General features: G+C 44.5%; 1 protein-coding gene across 2 annotated transcripts in view; it reads left to right on the top strand.

Annotated features, from left to right (window-relative positions):
• LOC128842886 (vascular endothelial growth factor receptor kdr-like) overlaps positions 1 to 14,378 on the top strand; it is a 184,018-nt gene that overhangs the window by 72,343 nt on the left and 97,297 nt on the right. For both annotated transcript variants that reach the window (XM_054039149.1, XM_054039150.1), the window contains exons 4-8: positions 1,021 to 1,148; positions 6,015 to 6,180; positions 7,790 to 7,926; positions 9,993 to 10,173; positions 11,322 to 11,439. In XM_054039149.1, coding sequence (XP_053895124.1) covers positions 1,021 to 1,148; positions 6,015 to 6,180; positions 7,790 to 7,926; positions 9,993 to 10,173; positions 11,322 to 11,439 — 730 coding nt within the window. The remainder of the gene's footprint in view (positions 1 to 1,020; positions 1,149 to 6,014; positions 6,181 to 7,789; positions 7,927 to 9,992; positions 10,174 to 11,321; positions 11,440 to 14,378) is intronic.

The following is a 14,378-nucleotide window of genomic DNA, read 5'->3' as shown; positions in this document are numbered from 1 at the left end:
AGTCAGATGATTTAGTTTCTACTATCTGATTCGTTCCTGAAACTTTTTAACAGGACAATAATAGACAGTGGATAAGCAATATCCTAATTTCAACACAAGTTTTTGGATGAATCACCATTTGTAATAAAATTCAGAAAATTTTAGAGATTCACAAACATTTTCATGACTCCCTGATGCTCACTGGAATACTCACAATAATGAATAGTAAATCCCCATGAATCACAGCAAACCAAACCCAGCAATTTTTTTTGCTAAAACAGTCACACGTTTCATTTTTATTTTTACTATTCAATTAGCTCTAGTCTGATCCATTATGGCAAACATAAGGGAAGCCCTACAGATCTGCAAGGTCGACTAACCCATCCCCTTCCCAGTGCAAAACAGATTCTTCTAATCTGGTTTTGGATGTCTCCGGTATCAGGGCATCCACCACTTCCCTATGGGGAGTATTCCACAGTCATCCAGAGCTGTAGCTGGTAGGGCTTTTCCATTCACAACGTGAATTTGAAAAGCAGTGTGATACAAATAAATGGTTAGGTCAATACAGGAGTGCAATCCTCAGCAAAGCTTTCTGTTTATGATGATAATAATATAAACAGCTTTGAACTTTGGACTAGGATAAGACCTTACATCCAAGGATCTCAAAGCACTTTTCAAACATTAAGTGTCACAGTATTCCTATGAGTTAGGTCAGTATTTTTGCCCTCATTTTGCAGATCCAGAAAACGGAGGTACAGTGACATGCTGAAGGTCATGCTGAAGCGAGTCTGTAAGAGACAGAATTAGAAGCTAGGAGCTCTGATTTTTACTCATTGGCTGTAACCTCCAGACTACACTGCTTTCCATGAATAAGTAGTACCGTAACAGGTGTAACTCCTCATGTACCTAAGGAGGGAATGCAGCAGTGGGGCTCATTAGAAGATCCTACCTAAACAGAAGATTACTATGACAATGTTGCAATGCCAACCATACCAAGGGACAATTTTGCAAACCAATACCGTTCTGTTCTGTCTCCTGCAGACCACCAGAATCCATTTGTTCAGATTCACCCTCGATATCCCAAAGTGATATATGTATTGAATACTACCGAAGTGGTTGTCATACCCTGCCGGGTCACCTCACCAGATATCAAACCCAAGCTTCGACAGGTAAGTGGAAATTTCAGATTAACCCAACCCCTTAGAGATCTGGAGAGTCAAAGCCGGGTAAACAACTATAAAAAAGAGCTTGTGAAGATGGGTAAGCTTTAGAGCAAAGCTGGTGGGACTAGAAGAATGGCAAAGGCCTCCAAAATCCACCTTAATCCTTCTAAATTCTTCACGGTGCTTTATCACTGACCCCACATGTGGCCTTTGTTAGTATTAGACTGAGTTTATGCAAATTATTTCCCCCAACTTATTTCTTGATGTTTCTGAATATGTTGGCAAAGACAGAGGACAAGATGCTCAGTCTTTTGGAAAATAAAATATTCTGTGACGAATTTGGCTCTGTCTTTCAGATGGAAAGCTAGCCAGTTTTGTAGCCTGGTATCTGCTCAGCACTCTTACACCTGTCTGTTCTATTTCACATTTTGCAGCAAAGCGCCAAACTCAGGTGTAAACTGGCACAGCTTCCACTGCCCTCACTAGAGTTTGTACCTGCTTATGCCAGGACTGAATTTGGTCCAAAGAGCCCAGAGCCAGTTTTGCCTATTAGAGAGGGCGATGAAAGGATTAAAGCCATAGAGCCTGATTCTCGCCCACTGAACTCAATCAGGGTGTCTTCATTGATTTCAGTAAGTGTTAACTGAAGCCCATGGAGAGGCAGAGCCAGGAATAGAGCACCCGTCTCCTGGCTCCCAACCTTGTGCTCTAAATACTAGATCACGCTTCTTTCTATTTGCATGTTAGACTGAAGATGGAAACTGTCCTACCATCCCCTGAAGAGACACAGAGTGAGAAGCGGCAGTGCCATTTCTTTCACTCTGCCCTTGCCAATCTGCCTCAGCCTGTTCTGGAGAGTCCTCCTCTTGGCATAGGAAAGGAGCTAGTTCTCCCTGCCAATGTAATCTTCTACCTTTCTACTGGAAGTGCTGACAAGGGGGCCAGTAGCTACCAACTGGGCTGGTGGGTTTGGTGGTGCCAATGCCTGATCTCCAGGGAAAGTGCAGCTAAAATCTTTTTGCTGCATTAACTGCATTTTTTTTACAAGCCGAACATATAAATGTAGGGCCTAATCCTGTGACACCATGAGTCCCTCCTGGGAGGTGCTGAACGCCCTCCTCTCCTCTTGACTGCAGTATGTCTCCCCCTCCCAGGAAGCAACCAGCACCTGAAATGATTGCCTGAGATGCAGCCCCTGCTTCCATTGAAGCCAGTGGCCAAACTCCAACTGACGTCACTGAGAACAGCGCTGGGCCTTATTACATTATCCAGTCTCTCTTTTTCTGTATAATAGGCAGGAGATAAAGTGAGGGGGAGCGGGGTTGAGTGCATCTCCTCCTTCTCCACTTTCAGAACTCCACTCCTTCCCCTGGCTGGAATAATCAGTGCTCGCCCTTACCTTCCCCTCATCCTTGGTGGGGGCACTGAGAAAGTCCCCTCTTATTAAACCATTAGAGGGCCAAATTTGTCCCTGGAGTATCTCTGCTGACTTCACTGGACTTACCCCAGGGATGAACATGGCCCTAAAAGCTTGGACCAAGCCCTGAAGTCCTTGGGTTTTAAGGTTTATCCCCCTGTTTACAAGGTATTGTATTATCCTTTCTCCACCTGGTGTTGAGTCAGTCTCTCCACCAGCAATTTTTCAGTACAGATGCAAATGTCCTTCATTTTGCTACAAGCTGATGATACCCATTTGGTGACAGAGACAAATGAAATCTCAGCACATTTCCCTTGTGAACTGCAAAGGAATCCAAGCCAAGGATTTTTCTGCTTTAACGGGCGGATGGGCGTGGGAGTGGAATTTATAGCCCAAAAGGAAGGTGGCTGTGGGTGAGGGAGACGTCGCCGTCAAAGAGGATGCACCCACTTGTATAGGTGTGTGTTTACCTAGGGAGTCTCTCATGCCATCCCAAACTTCCTTATATGGAAACCCTGCTCCTTGTTTTCCCTTGCCTGGGAAATTCCTGCTGCTGTGTGGAGCCACAGTGGCTGCTTCCTGTGTAAAGAGGAAGCTTGGAGGGCAGGGGGAATAAAGTGACCAGACAAATTTAGAACATCCTTTCCCAGAATTAATCTCCGATAGGCAATACAGAGGAAAAATACTGAACGGAACCTTAATGTGGGGTCAGCTCCTTTTTTTCTTTTATTTTTTGTATAAATATATATTTTATGAAGAAATGTAATATATGTGCACTGCTGTAAGGCGCCTCTTCAGTGGGGTTATTTTTTTCTTCTCTTCTTCTAACCATCAAGGATACATAGCCCTCAAACCATGAAATTCAGCTTCCTTACACTTTATTATTCTTGTAGCAAATGTACTTTTTCCATCATCAATTAAGGTCCTTAGATTACCATTATACTTTAAAATGATTGCACTCTCTCTCCTTTAAATATTTATGAGATTGGGTGCAGTTTGCTAATACTAAACAGATCCTAGCTAACCACATATCATCTGAGTCACAAGAATCCCAGGGCTGGACTTGCAATTTAAGCTTCTAACGTGTATTTAATGCTGGGTGAAAGAGTTGACAGCTCTGAAAGATCTATTTATCCACTGAATGGGTACCACACAAGCAGTGGTGCTTTTTTTTTGCCACATACTGCTCTGCCCAGGTGCCTCATTACTGACTTGGAGGAAACCCTCAGAGGGCAATTCCAGCCTCCATAGCCCATCTCAGTCATTGGCCTCTTTGTTGAAACTGCCAAGAAAGGTATCAATTAAGTGCTAGTTTTGAGACTGCTATTTGTCAGATGGGCACCTGCATACTCAGAAGGCCACTGCGCAACGAATCATCTCTATATTTCTAGACTGGATTTGAACAAGATCTGAACCCCTGACCTCTGAGGAAGTCAAGATCTAATCCAAACTTCAAGTCTTAGTTCTAGCCCTATAAAAATCCTGAATCCATACAGCAAATCTTAAACCACTTTAAGGAAGTTCAGATCCAGATCTGAAATCCATAATTCCTAGGGCTCTTGTTCTACAAAGGACAACCTGTCTTATCTCACCTCCGGCTCCTAATTGCTACCGTGCAGTAATGACTCATTTGACTTTGTTCTGCTCCATGGTGAATATGAAAAGTAAGTGAACTAACATGATGTCAGGCCAATCAGTGTCATAATTTCACCTCCAATATTATGAGTAACAGCTCCCAATGTTCAGAGCTGGAATTCATTCCAAGCAGGCTCATTTCTCCCAAACACTATTTAAATTGAACCTATCATTCACACCACCCCAAATCATTCCTTGTTAGGTACAGAAAATTAAACCAAGTGCAGCACAGTCATGAGAACAATAGAAGGACTAGTTATGTCACAAGTGATGTTCCCACTTGTTGTGCTGGCTCATGAAAATCCAAAACTTCCTTGGTAAAACTCTCCTCTTGATTTAGATTTGAAAGGCACATTATAAACACTAGCGCCTTTCTTTTCTCTGGGTGGTAGGCACACTGTTAGTTATTACGTGGCAACCGCAGGTGCTCTGTGGTCAGCCCAAGCCTGTGTTATATTGTCATCTAGAGTTACTTCCTTCCCAGCCACCGCTTCTGAACAGTCTCTGCTCTCAAAGGTGGAGATGGGATTTAGCATTTAATATGTGGTCCGGTGGCTAGAGCTAGAGATTAGGGGTCTGGACTCCTGGTGTCTATTCCTGGTTCTGTCAGAGACTCACAGTGCGATATTGAACAACTCCTTTAGCCATCCTGTGCCTCCATTTGCCCAGCTGTAAAATGGGCATGGATGGATGAACCTCAGTGAGTGGCAGTCATTCCACCCACCCACCCCCCTCACCATTAGTCTTTGATTTCCCATACCTAATTTTTTCTACAATTTAAATCCAGAATTTTTCAAATTTGATTTTTTAAAAAGTCACAAGATTTTTTAGTTAATGGGGAGTCTGTACTGCATGTTATCAATAAAATACCAATCATCCCCCACCTAAAAATGGCTAGTCTGGCTTAAATGGATGCTGTACAGCATACAAAATGTACATACATAGTACATATACTGTATTCATGTACAGTATTCATTAGATTTTCTTTATTTTTAATTAATATTTTCTTACATTCTAAGGCCAGAAGGGACCATCATGATCATCTAGTCTGACCCCCTGCACCTCCACCCCCTGCCACAGAACCTCACTCACCCACTCCTGTCACAGACCCCTAACCTCTGGCTGAGTTACTGAAGTTCTCAAATAGTGACCCAAAGACTTCAATTTGCAGAGAATCCACCATTTATTCTAGTTTAAACCAGCAAGTGCCCTGTGTTCCATGCTGCAGAGGAAGGTGAAAACCTTCAGGTCTCTGCCAATCTGAGCTGGGGGAAAATCCTTCCCAACCCTAAATACGGCGATCAGTTGAACGCTGAGCATGTGGACAAGACCCACCAGTCGGACACCTGGAAACGAATTCTCTGTAGTAACTCAGAGCCCACCCCATCTAGTGCCCCATCTCCAGCCGTTGTTATTATCAGTCACAGATGGGCCACATGCCATTGTAGGCAATCTCATCCCCTCGGTCCTTTTTCACAGTGCCTGAATCACTTTAGAAAATGTAACCCCAAGTCTCCCTACAAGGTTGGTATTATTATCCTCATTATACAGTTGGGGAAAGTGAGGTTCTGACAGATTAACCTGTTATTTGCCCAACGTCACTCAAAGTCTGTAGGAGCCCGGCATAGAATCCAGCTCTGCTCCTTAAACACAAGGCCTTAGGGGCTTGCTTGTTTGTACCTCCTGAGATTGCACCATTGATTCTGAATGGGTCACGTATGTATCTTGTCTCCAACCAAGAACAGATATGGCTACCTTTCTCTCTGCTGTGTGAGCAAGGGGAAAATCTCAGCAGTCTCCATCTGCCTCTTCTTTTTCAGCTTCCTTCTTCTTCTTCAGAGTTCAGCTACTGGAGGATGGTGTGGGACCCCAGGAGAGGATTTGTCATCCCCTCTCCTCCTTTCCACTTCTTCAAAGGCATGCTCATGTGTACAACCAAAGTAAACGGAATTGAGTCCTCATCCTACTACATCCTACAGAAAGTGGGTGAGTGACCCCTCCGTGCTGAGCAGTAACTGCTACTCAATGGAACAGGAACAATTCTAGTGCTTAGCTAAGCGTGTGGTTATTATTTCTTGGTTAGCCTAGTTCCAAGCTAACTCTTGGGTTTATATCTGGTATGTATTAGAGATGAGTCAAAACTGGAACATTTTCTGTACACCCACCTTCCCCCTTGAGCTTTGGTGGTTCAGATCAAATAGTACTTGGATCTGATCCACCCCTGGTTTTGAAAAATTGCCCAGTGTAGAGATGGGACAGAACTGGAATATTTTCCTCAAATCCCACCAAAGCTTTGTTGGTTTGGACATTCAACTAACCACTGCTTTGGGATATGCAAATCCAAGCAGTGGCCTCGTCTGCCCATTTCTGGTATTTGTGGAACTTACAAGATCATGATATAAAATCTCATGTAAATGCTCATTTGCAAACCTCACGGTTTTTGTTTGGTTTCTCTTGGCACTTTACCACATGCTCTCCATTGTGTTTCGAGATGGGCTCCAGCTGCAGAAGTCAACTCTGGATTTTGAACACTGAGGTGTTCGGGACTGAGGCTTTATTTGAGCCCATTTCTAATAGTGTGCTCCTTGTTTTGTGTATATTTTCTTCACCTCCTCATAAATTTTAAATTTTACTAGGCAGGGTTCGCTGTGACTTCATTTCCACTAGGTCATGGTACCCTTCTCAACAATTAGCTTTAGCTTAAAACAACAGGCAAGGAAATTTGTATGGCAGCCAAATGGAGGTTCTGGATAGCTCTTTTTTCAGTGCTTGGAGTAATTATTTGCTACATATGTCACAGAATCAAAGATGGGAAGGCCTGTTAGGTCATCGGACCCACCTCTTAAGGGCCAATGTAGGATCCACCCCTAGTCCCTCTAATAGGGAAGCACCCTGACCTAGTGGATAGACTGGACTGAGCAGTTCTATTCCCTGCTCTGCCAGTGGCCTGCTGTGTGCTAGATACTTCACACCAGAGATAAAAGGACGTGATCCCCACCCCAAGGAGTTTAACAAGCTAACATCAGACATGATGCATTGAGGGGGTAATAAGACAGTAGGACCAAGCTTTTCAAAATTGAGTAGGGGCTTAGGAGTGCCCGGGGTGAAGGGAAGCTGGTTTTCAGAGGGTGAGTGCTCAGCACTTTGTGGAAATCAGGCCCTTTTCTACTATCCCCAAACTGAGGGGCCCAGCAGCACTCGTCACTTTTGAAAATTGCAGCCTAGGCAGGGAGTAAGAGAAGACGGACAAGGACGATATCAATGTGATTATGAGGCCAATGATCAAGAGCTGGAGCCCCAAATGGAGGAGTAAAGAAGAGTTTAACTCCAGAAGGGACATACTACGATCATCCTGTCTGGCCTCCTGCATAACCCAGACAATAGACCAATGAGATTAAGGTTCCTACCTAAGTGATCTTATTTTCAAAAGTGCCTGAGTGCCCAGCAGCTCCCACTGAGGTCATTAGCAGGCTAATTTCCTACAGTCCTCACAGGAGGAGCAAGATCTTGAGGAAGGATTTGAAATTTGGGTCTCCTCTTAAATTCAGTTGAAGCAGCTTGGGGTGAAGTTTTACCTTTGTTCTTTTCATTTCAGAGGGCAGAATACAGAACCTGGCTCTGAAAGCAAACTCCAGAAAGCTGCTGGTCGGAGATACTCTCAACCTGGAATGCAGCGCGGAGACCTTTTTCAATGGACGGATTGAATTTGAATGGCAGTATCCTAGTGGGAGAGTGAGTAGCTGACAATTTAAGGCTGTCTCTGGTTGGATTACAGTAGTCAACCATATGGAAATGAAAGTTCTGTTCTTATGGTTTAGTAAGTCCTAATTTTGCTTTCATTTGTCATTCTTAAAACAAGCAATGGGAGAGCCACAAATGACTCTTTTCAGTTCGGATGAGCTGAAAACCCAGGATGCTTATGTGAACTCTCTGAGCCTCTTGGTTTGGCAAAATTGGGCTGCAAATCTCCTAACTGGATTTTTGCAACATCACCAGGAATTTTTGGTTCTGCGGGGAAAGAATAGCCTTTCCCACGTCACTTCAGCCCCCCGTATGATCCTAGATGACAATGGGGAATCGAGCAGCCGCAGATGTGGCAGACTGTCTGTCTGACCATCCAGCTATCCATTAATCTAGGCATTTGTGCACTGTGTAAAAATGAATCAAAAACAAAATGGCCTTTCTCAAGCCTCACTAAAAATGTAGTTCAAGTTCTAAGCGAGGATTCAGGCTCTGCTAGTGGGGTGTAGGGCAGGGCGGTCATTTGGGGTTTGACCCCTCAGAGTGCTGAGTACTTCCTGCAAGGTGCTAAGCCCCTTCAGCACCCTCTTGGGAATCACAGGGGTGGAGCCCACGTAGTATCAAGTCTTGTTCAGGGGTGGGTCATTCATCCCTAATTAAATCTCTGCTCTTGCTAGCTGCTGAGTGCCCTGCTTTCTCATTTAAGTCACTGGCAGCAGCATGTGGATTGAGCCCTAAAACTAACAGCTCTTAAAATTAGGGTAAATAAGTATTTCTAAGAAGCAGCAATTCTAAAAGTTCTCCTTGTGGAGAAAGAGCCCAAAGATCAGTGTCCCAATTCAATACAATTTAAAAAATATTCCATTTCTGTCCTGTGCAAACCCCTAAATTTGATGATTTCTGGGTTTCTGCAGCCTTGCACAAAAAACAAGAATGTTCCATGTTATCTAATGACTTGGGACTCCTCAAAAGGTTTCTTGGCAAAACTAGTGAAAGAAATTTTTTTTAAAAGAAAAGAAAAGAAAAATAACAAAAACTACAGCCTGGGTTGGAAATACCTATAGAACAGGAGTAGGCAACCTATGGCACGCATGCCGAAGGCGGCACGCAAGCTGATTTTCAGTGGCACTCACACTGCCCGGGTTCTGGCCACCAGTCCGGGGGGCTCTGCATTTTAATTTAATTTTAAATGACGTTTCTTAAACATTTTAAAAACCTTATTTACTTTACATACAATAGTTTAGTTATATATATAGACTTAAAGAAAGAGATCTTCTAAAAACGTTAAAATGTATTACTGGCACATGAAACCTTAAATTAGAGTGAATAAATGAAGACTTGGCACATCACTTCTGAAAGGTTGCCGACCCCTGCTATAGAATTTTATCAGGATGAAACCAGTGTGGTTCTACAGAATTTTCTCTTTGAAATCTATAGAATGAAATAGAAGTTGATCTTCTTTCTAGTGTCTTTCCTTGAACCATCCGCTAGGGTTCTATGTAGGAGGTGTACAAATCCCTATTAAATTTTATAGGGTCAAAATTTCTATTGAAATTACAATTCTGTATCATGTTCTATAGGGCTTTTCCACTGGGATGTGGTTACTAAATAGATCTTTTACTATTTAACGTATTAATTTTTCTTCCCCAGACAGACTGATACTGACCAAGAATTAAATGTACACTACAGCTGGGAGTCCCAAAATAACATGGGTGAACTCCTGGCGCCACAGAAGTCAATGAGAGTTTTGCCATTGATTTCAACAGGGTCAGGATTTTAACCCCTGATTGGTTCTGTCCACGGATTTACCCACTTGCGTGGTACTAGTGAAGAGCTACTTGATTTCATTAGTTTGTAGGTCTATGGACATTAAAAACTCCCTGAAAAGGTCTGTCTGCTGCGTCTTCCTGTGTATTATTAGTAACCTACTCTCTGGGGGGGAAGTGTAAATGTTTCAGCTGAGGTCTTTGGAATTTATATCTCTTAATTGAAGGGTATTTGAAACAGAATAAGCAAAAAGTTGACCCTTTTCTTTTTCTCTTTTTTCTGTCACCCAGGATCATAAGCCTACACGAATTTTGAACAAAAGTCAGTCCGTTTATAAAGGCTTCAGTAATCTGACCATCCACAACGTTACCATGGAAGACAGTGGCTTGTATATATGCAGAGCAGTCAACGTAACAGGACTGGAGACCAATGTAATGATACTGAAGGCCAATGAATCAATCACAGTATACAGTAAGTTCCGTATCTAAATCAGAATAGTGTCTGGGATGCAGGACTGTTAAGGAGATGGACACATTTAATATGTAGGGGTCCATTAGCAATGACACCAGCTAGGATACAGTCACAAGAGTGGCCTATCAGTCCTCATGCTTTAGGACATAAACCAGTGGTGGGCAACTTGTGGCCCGCGGGCTGCAAGTGGCCCATCAGAATAATCTGCTGGCGGGCCGCCAGACAGTTTGTTTCCATTTGCACAGCCACCCGCAGCTCCCAGTGACTGCGGTTCGCCATTCCCAGCCAATGGGAGCTGCGGGAAATGGCTGTGCAAATGAAAACAAACTGTCTGGTGGCCCACCAGTGGATTAACCTGACGGGCCGCAGGTTGCCCATCACTGATATGGGGTCAGGAAGAAATGTTTTCATCAAAATGTATTATAGTGTTATGGGAAGGTTATGTCTTCTTCTTAAACACACAGTACTGGTCTTTGTTAGCGACAGGATATGGGACAGTAGAGACTCATTAATTTGTTCTGGTTTAGCTGTTTTTATCCTCTTCAATGTTTTTGAAAAGAGAGTAAACTTCTGAAAATGGGATGTACTGGAATTCATCTATTTAGTCATGAGTCACTTATATCACAGGGGTCACATTGGCTCTGTGTGTGGGTAGGCCAGAATTTTTAAAAGGGTCAGCGTCCTCAGCTGGGACCAGATTTTCAAAAGAGCTCAGCAAATTGGGTGCTGAGCACCTCTGGGGGGTGCTGGCCCCCATAGTGGGTGCTCTGCCCTTGAAAATCTGGCCCCCTTCGAGATGAAAAGTCAACCTTTGTCAAGGGAGGCCCCAGTTAAAATAAAAGTGGGTTATCGTCAGATACCGCTGCGTAGTAGCTGTTGGTGGTGGTTGATTTTTTAAGTGGCCACCACTGCCACTAGAACCAAAATGTGCAGCGAGAGCCTGTCTCTAGTTCTGGTACATGTGTACAGAACAGATACAGCTATGGCTGAAGCTTACTGGCAGCTTGTCATTCCATTTGATTGTCTGTAGCTTCTCCTGACCTACCATGCTGAAACCCATTCCAGAGCACATTGTATTTAGGGCTGCGGGTATTTATAACCTGACAAGAATCTTCCATGGTATGACTTTTTTTAAATATTTCTTTAAGACAAAGCTTTCCTGAGAGTTTCTTATAAGAAAGGACCCTACCAAGAGGGGGTAGCAGGACACAAGTTACTGAAACTAGCTGTGAAGGTGGATGCCTTTCCCCGCCCCAGTGTTACCTGGTGAGTATCAGCCTCTTGTGCAGGATCAAGAAAATGTGATCTTCTGAAAGGGATAAGAAAAGATATCCCGGCCACTTTCTTCAGACATGGTAGACAATGTAGAGGGGTGGCCTTGTGACTAAATTGCTGGTCTAGGAAACAATGAAATCTGGGTTCTATTATCAGCACTGCCACAGACTCATTGTGTGATATGATCTTGGGCAAGTCACTTCACCCCCTCAGTTTCTGCACCGACAGCCTGGGAATAATGATACATCCCTACCCCACAGCAGAAACGCAAGGATCCGCTCAGTCATGTGCCCATAACACACTGAGAACCACAGACAGAAAAGGACAAGAGAGCGTTGTCAGTTTTACCATTAGCAGAGCTGAGCTTAAAAGGAGGCAGTGCCTCCCGGAAAGCTATGAGAAACATTCTCTGCATGAGAACTTCTGCCTCTTCGGCTCATGTTTTTTTCTCTCCGCTCATTTATGACTAAGGACATTCTCCTGAAAGTGGATCTTTTTACAGAAACGTTTATCTGCTCCTGCCACTGCTTCCCCACCTGAAGTCCTAATCCATGTGGGAATACTTTCGGCAGCTGCCAGCTGCACAGAGTTAGGACTTTGGTTGCAGGTGGGGAGTCAGGACCAGATGATTTCTGAAGATCCTGTTTTTTAGGCAGTAATAAAAAAAAATAAAACGAAGCAAGGGGCATGCAGGAAATACTGATACATCCGCAGAATCATCCCAAAATAGAATAGAGCTCAAATGTTTCTAGAATGCTTCATGAAATCATAGACGCTGGAAAGGCAAAAGACCTAATAGACCTTCCTCTGTCAATGCAGGAAAGTCCTTCATGGCCACTGCTGCAATAGGTGAACTTAATTATGGCCTTTGTTCCCCCTATGTATTCAATTAAGTGGCTCAAGCAACATCATCTGATGGATCCACAGAACTCCACCATGTCTCCCCTCAATCCACCAATGCCAAGAATGTGGGCATCCATCACACACACACACACACACACACACACACACACACACACACACACACACACAGAGAAAACAAAGGGGAATCATGGCAAAATCCTGTGGGCCAATCAAAGGCTACTCCAGTCAGGGCCGGCTCCAGGCACCAGCCTGGCAAGCAGGTGCTTGGGGCGGCTGCTCCGGAGAGGGGCGGCACGTCCAGTTATTCGGCGGCAATTCGGCGGACGGTCCCTCACTCCCGCTGGGAGCAAAGGACCTCCCGCCGAATTGCCGCCGCAGATCGCGATCGCAGCTTTTTTTTTTTTTTTGGCTGCTTGGGGCGGCCAAAATCCTGGAGCCAGCCCTGACTCCAGTGTGACTATAACACATCACCATTTAATACAAGATGGAGCACTTCAACAACCATAGGAGGCACTAACTTCCATCATCTCCCCTTTGACTTCTTTCTCCCCTCTCCCTCCCCTTCCTTTCTGCCTCTTTTCATGGTGAGGGGAAATGTTGGCCAACACCACCAGCATTCTACCCCTAATCCATTGCCTAGAAACCAGACAGCTGCTCAAAAGCATGCTCAGATCTGTGAAAGCCCTCTGCCATGCTCAGCGTACCTTGCCATGATGCTGTGGTGAGTTGGCACCTCCACAATGCACTTTTCGTTGGCCAACAAGAAGTGCTGAGTCCAAGTGACTCAGTGGCAGGATTGGCAGACAGCAGGGGGAGTAGGTACAGTTTGGAGTTTTGTTTTGTTTTTAAATAGTAAAATTGTATGAAATTCCATGAGGTTCAAATCAAATCATAAGAGAAATTAGCCAGCTGTTGCTGGGGGTGTTTTTTAAAGAGCTGGGGATATTTTATGGGATGAAGTGGGGACTTTTCCCTTTTCTTTCTACAGCAATGGTCATACTTCATGCAGAGGTTGAGAAAGGAAATTTCCATATTTGGGAGTAGTCTAAGACCACCAACATTGTCTGCCCTGTGTGTTCTATGCTGCAGCAGTGAGATGTTGATGTTGGAGTCCTCGTTAGTGCAGTTGTTTAAATTACTGTCCAGGAGACTTTCAAAACTCTCAGACTGAACACAATCACATTTCTCCAGCTGGAGTCCCTGAGAAGTTCATCAGCCTGACCTGTGGGTTGTAGTGTCTTGCCCATCAAATATTTGAAGTCCAAAAGCATCCAAACAACATCACCTTTACTTGCAGGTGGTTTTATCTATGAACTAGAGGAACCTTATTCAGATTCTTCTATCCCACTCTTTGTTGATGAAGCTTTAAGATCACAAATACTCTCTGGGAGGAAACAGAGATTTTTCAGAATATTTGTCCAAATAGAATAAAAACGCATCCCCTGCATGTATACAGCCAAATTTTCAAAGTGGCCTCAGTCACCTTTAAATTGATTATAAGCTCCTGGGGCACAGACTTTGGCTGTTTCCAGTGCTGTAAAGGGCCATGCACACCCATTGCAGTAATAACAGTTAATTATAATCTGTTCCCTTAATTTGCTGACTCCAAAACTGGTGGCCCAAGTTTTTGCAAATCCACAATTTGCTGTGCACATTGCAAGACTTGCACTGCATATTTGTTATGCTCATCAGATGGTTAGTTGTCTACCCAATTTCAGGGCCGCCCGGGGGGAGGGGGAGCAAGTGGGGCAATTTACCCCAGGCCCCGAGCCCCGCAGGGGCCCCCACGAGAGTTTTTCGGGGCCCCTGGAGTGGGGTCCTTCACTCGCTCCAGGGGCCCCAGAAAACTCATGTGGGGCCTGGGCCCCCGGAGCTTCTTCCACTCCAGGTCTTCAATGGCAATTCAGTGGCGGGGGGTCCTTCCGCTCCAGGACCCACCGCCGAAGTGCCCCGAAGACCCGCGGCCGGGGGTCTTTCCGCCCTGGGACCCACCACCAAAGTGCCAGGTCTTCGGCAGCAATTCGGCGGCGGGGGCCCCCTGCCGCCAAAGACCCCAGGCCCCCTGA

Source organism: Malaclemys terrapin, chromosome 9, assembly GCF_027887155.1.
Source record: "Malaclemys terrapin pileata isolate rMalTer1 chromosome 9, rMalTer1.hap1, whole genome shotgun sequence".
Lineage (NCBI taxonomy): Eukaryota > Metazoa > Chordata > Testudines > Emydidae > Malaclemys > Malaclemys terrapin.
Note: the sequence above shows the minus strand (reverse complement) of the source record. Positions and strands in the feature narration are given on the sequence as shown.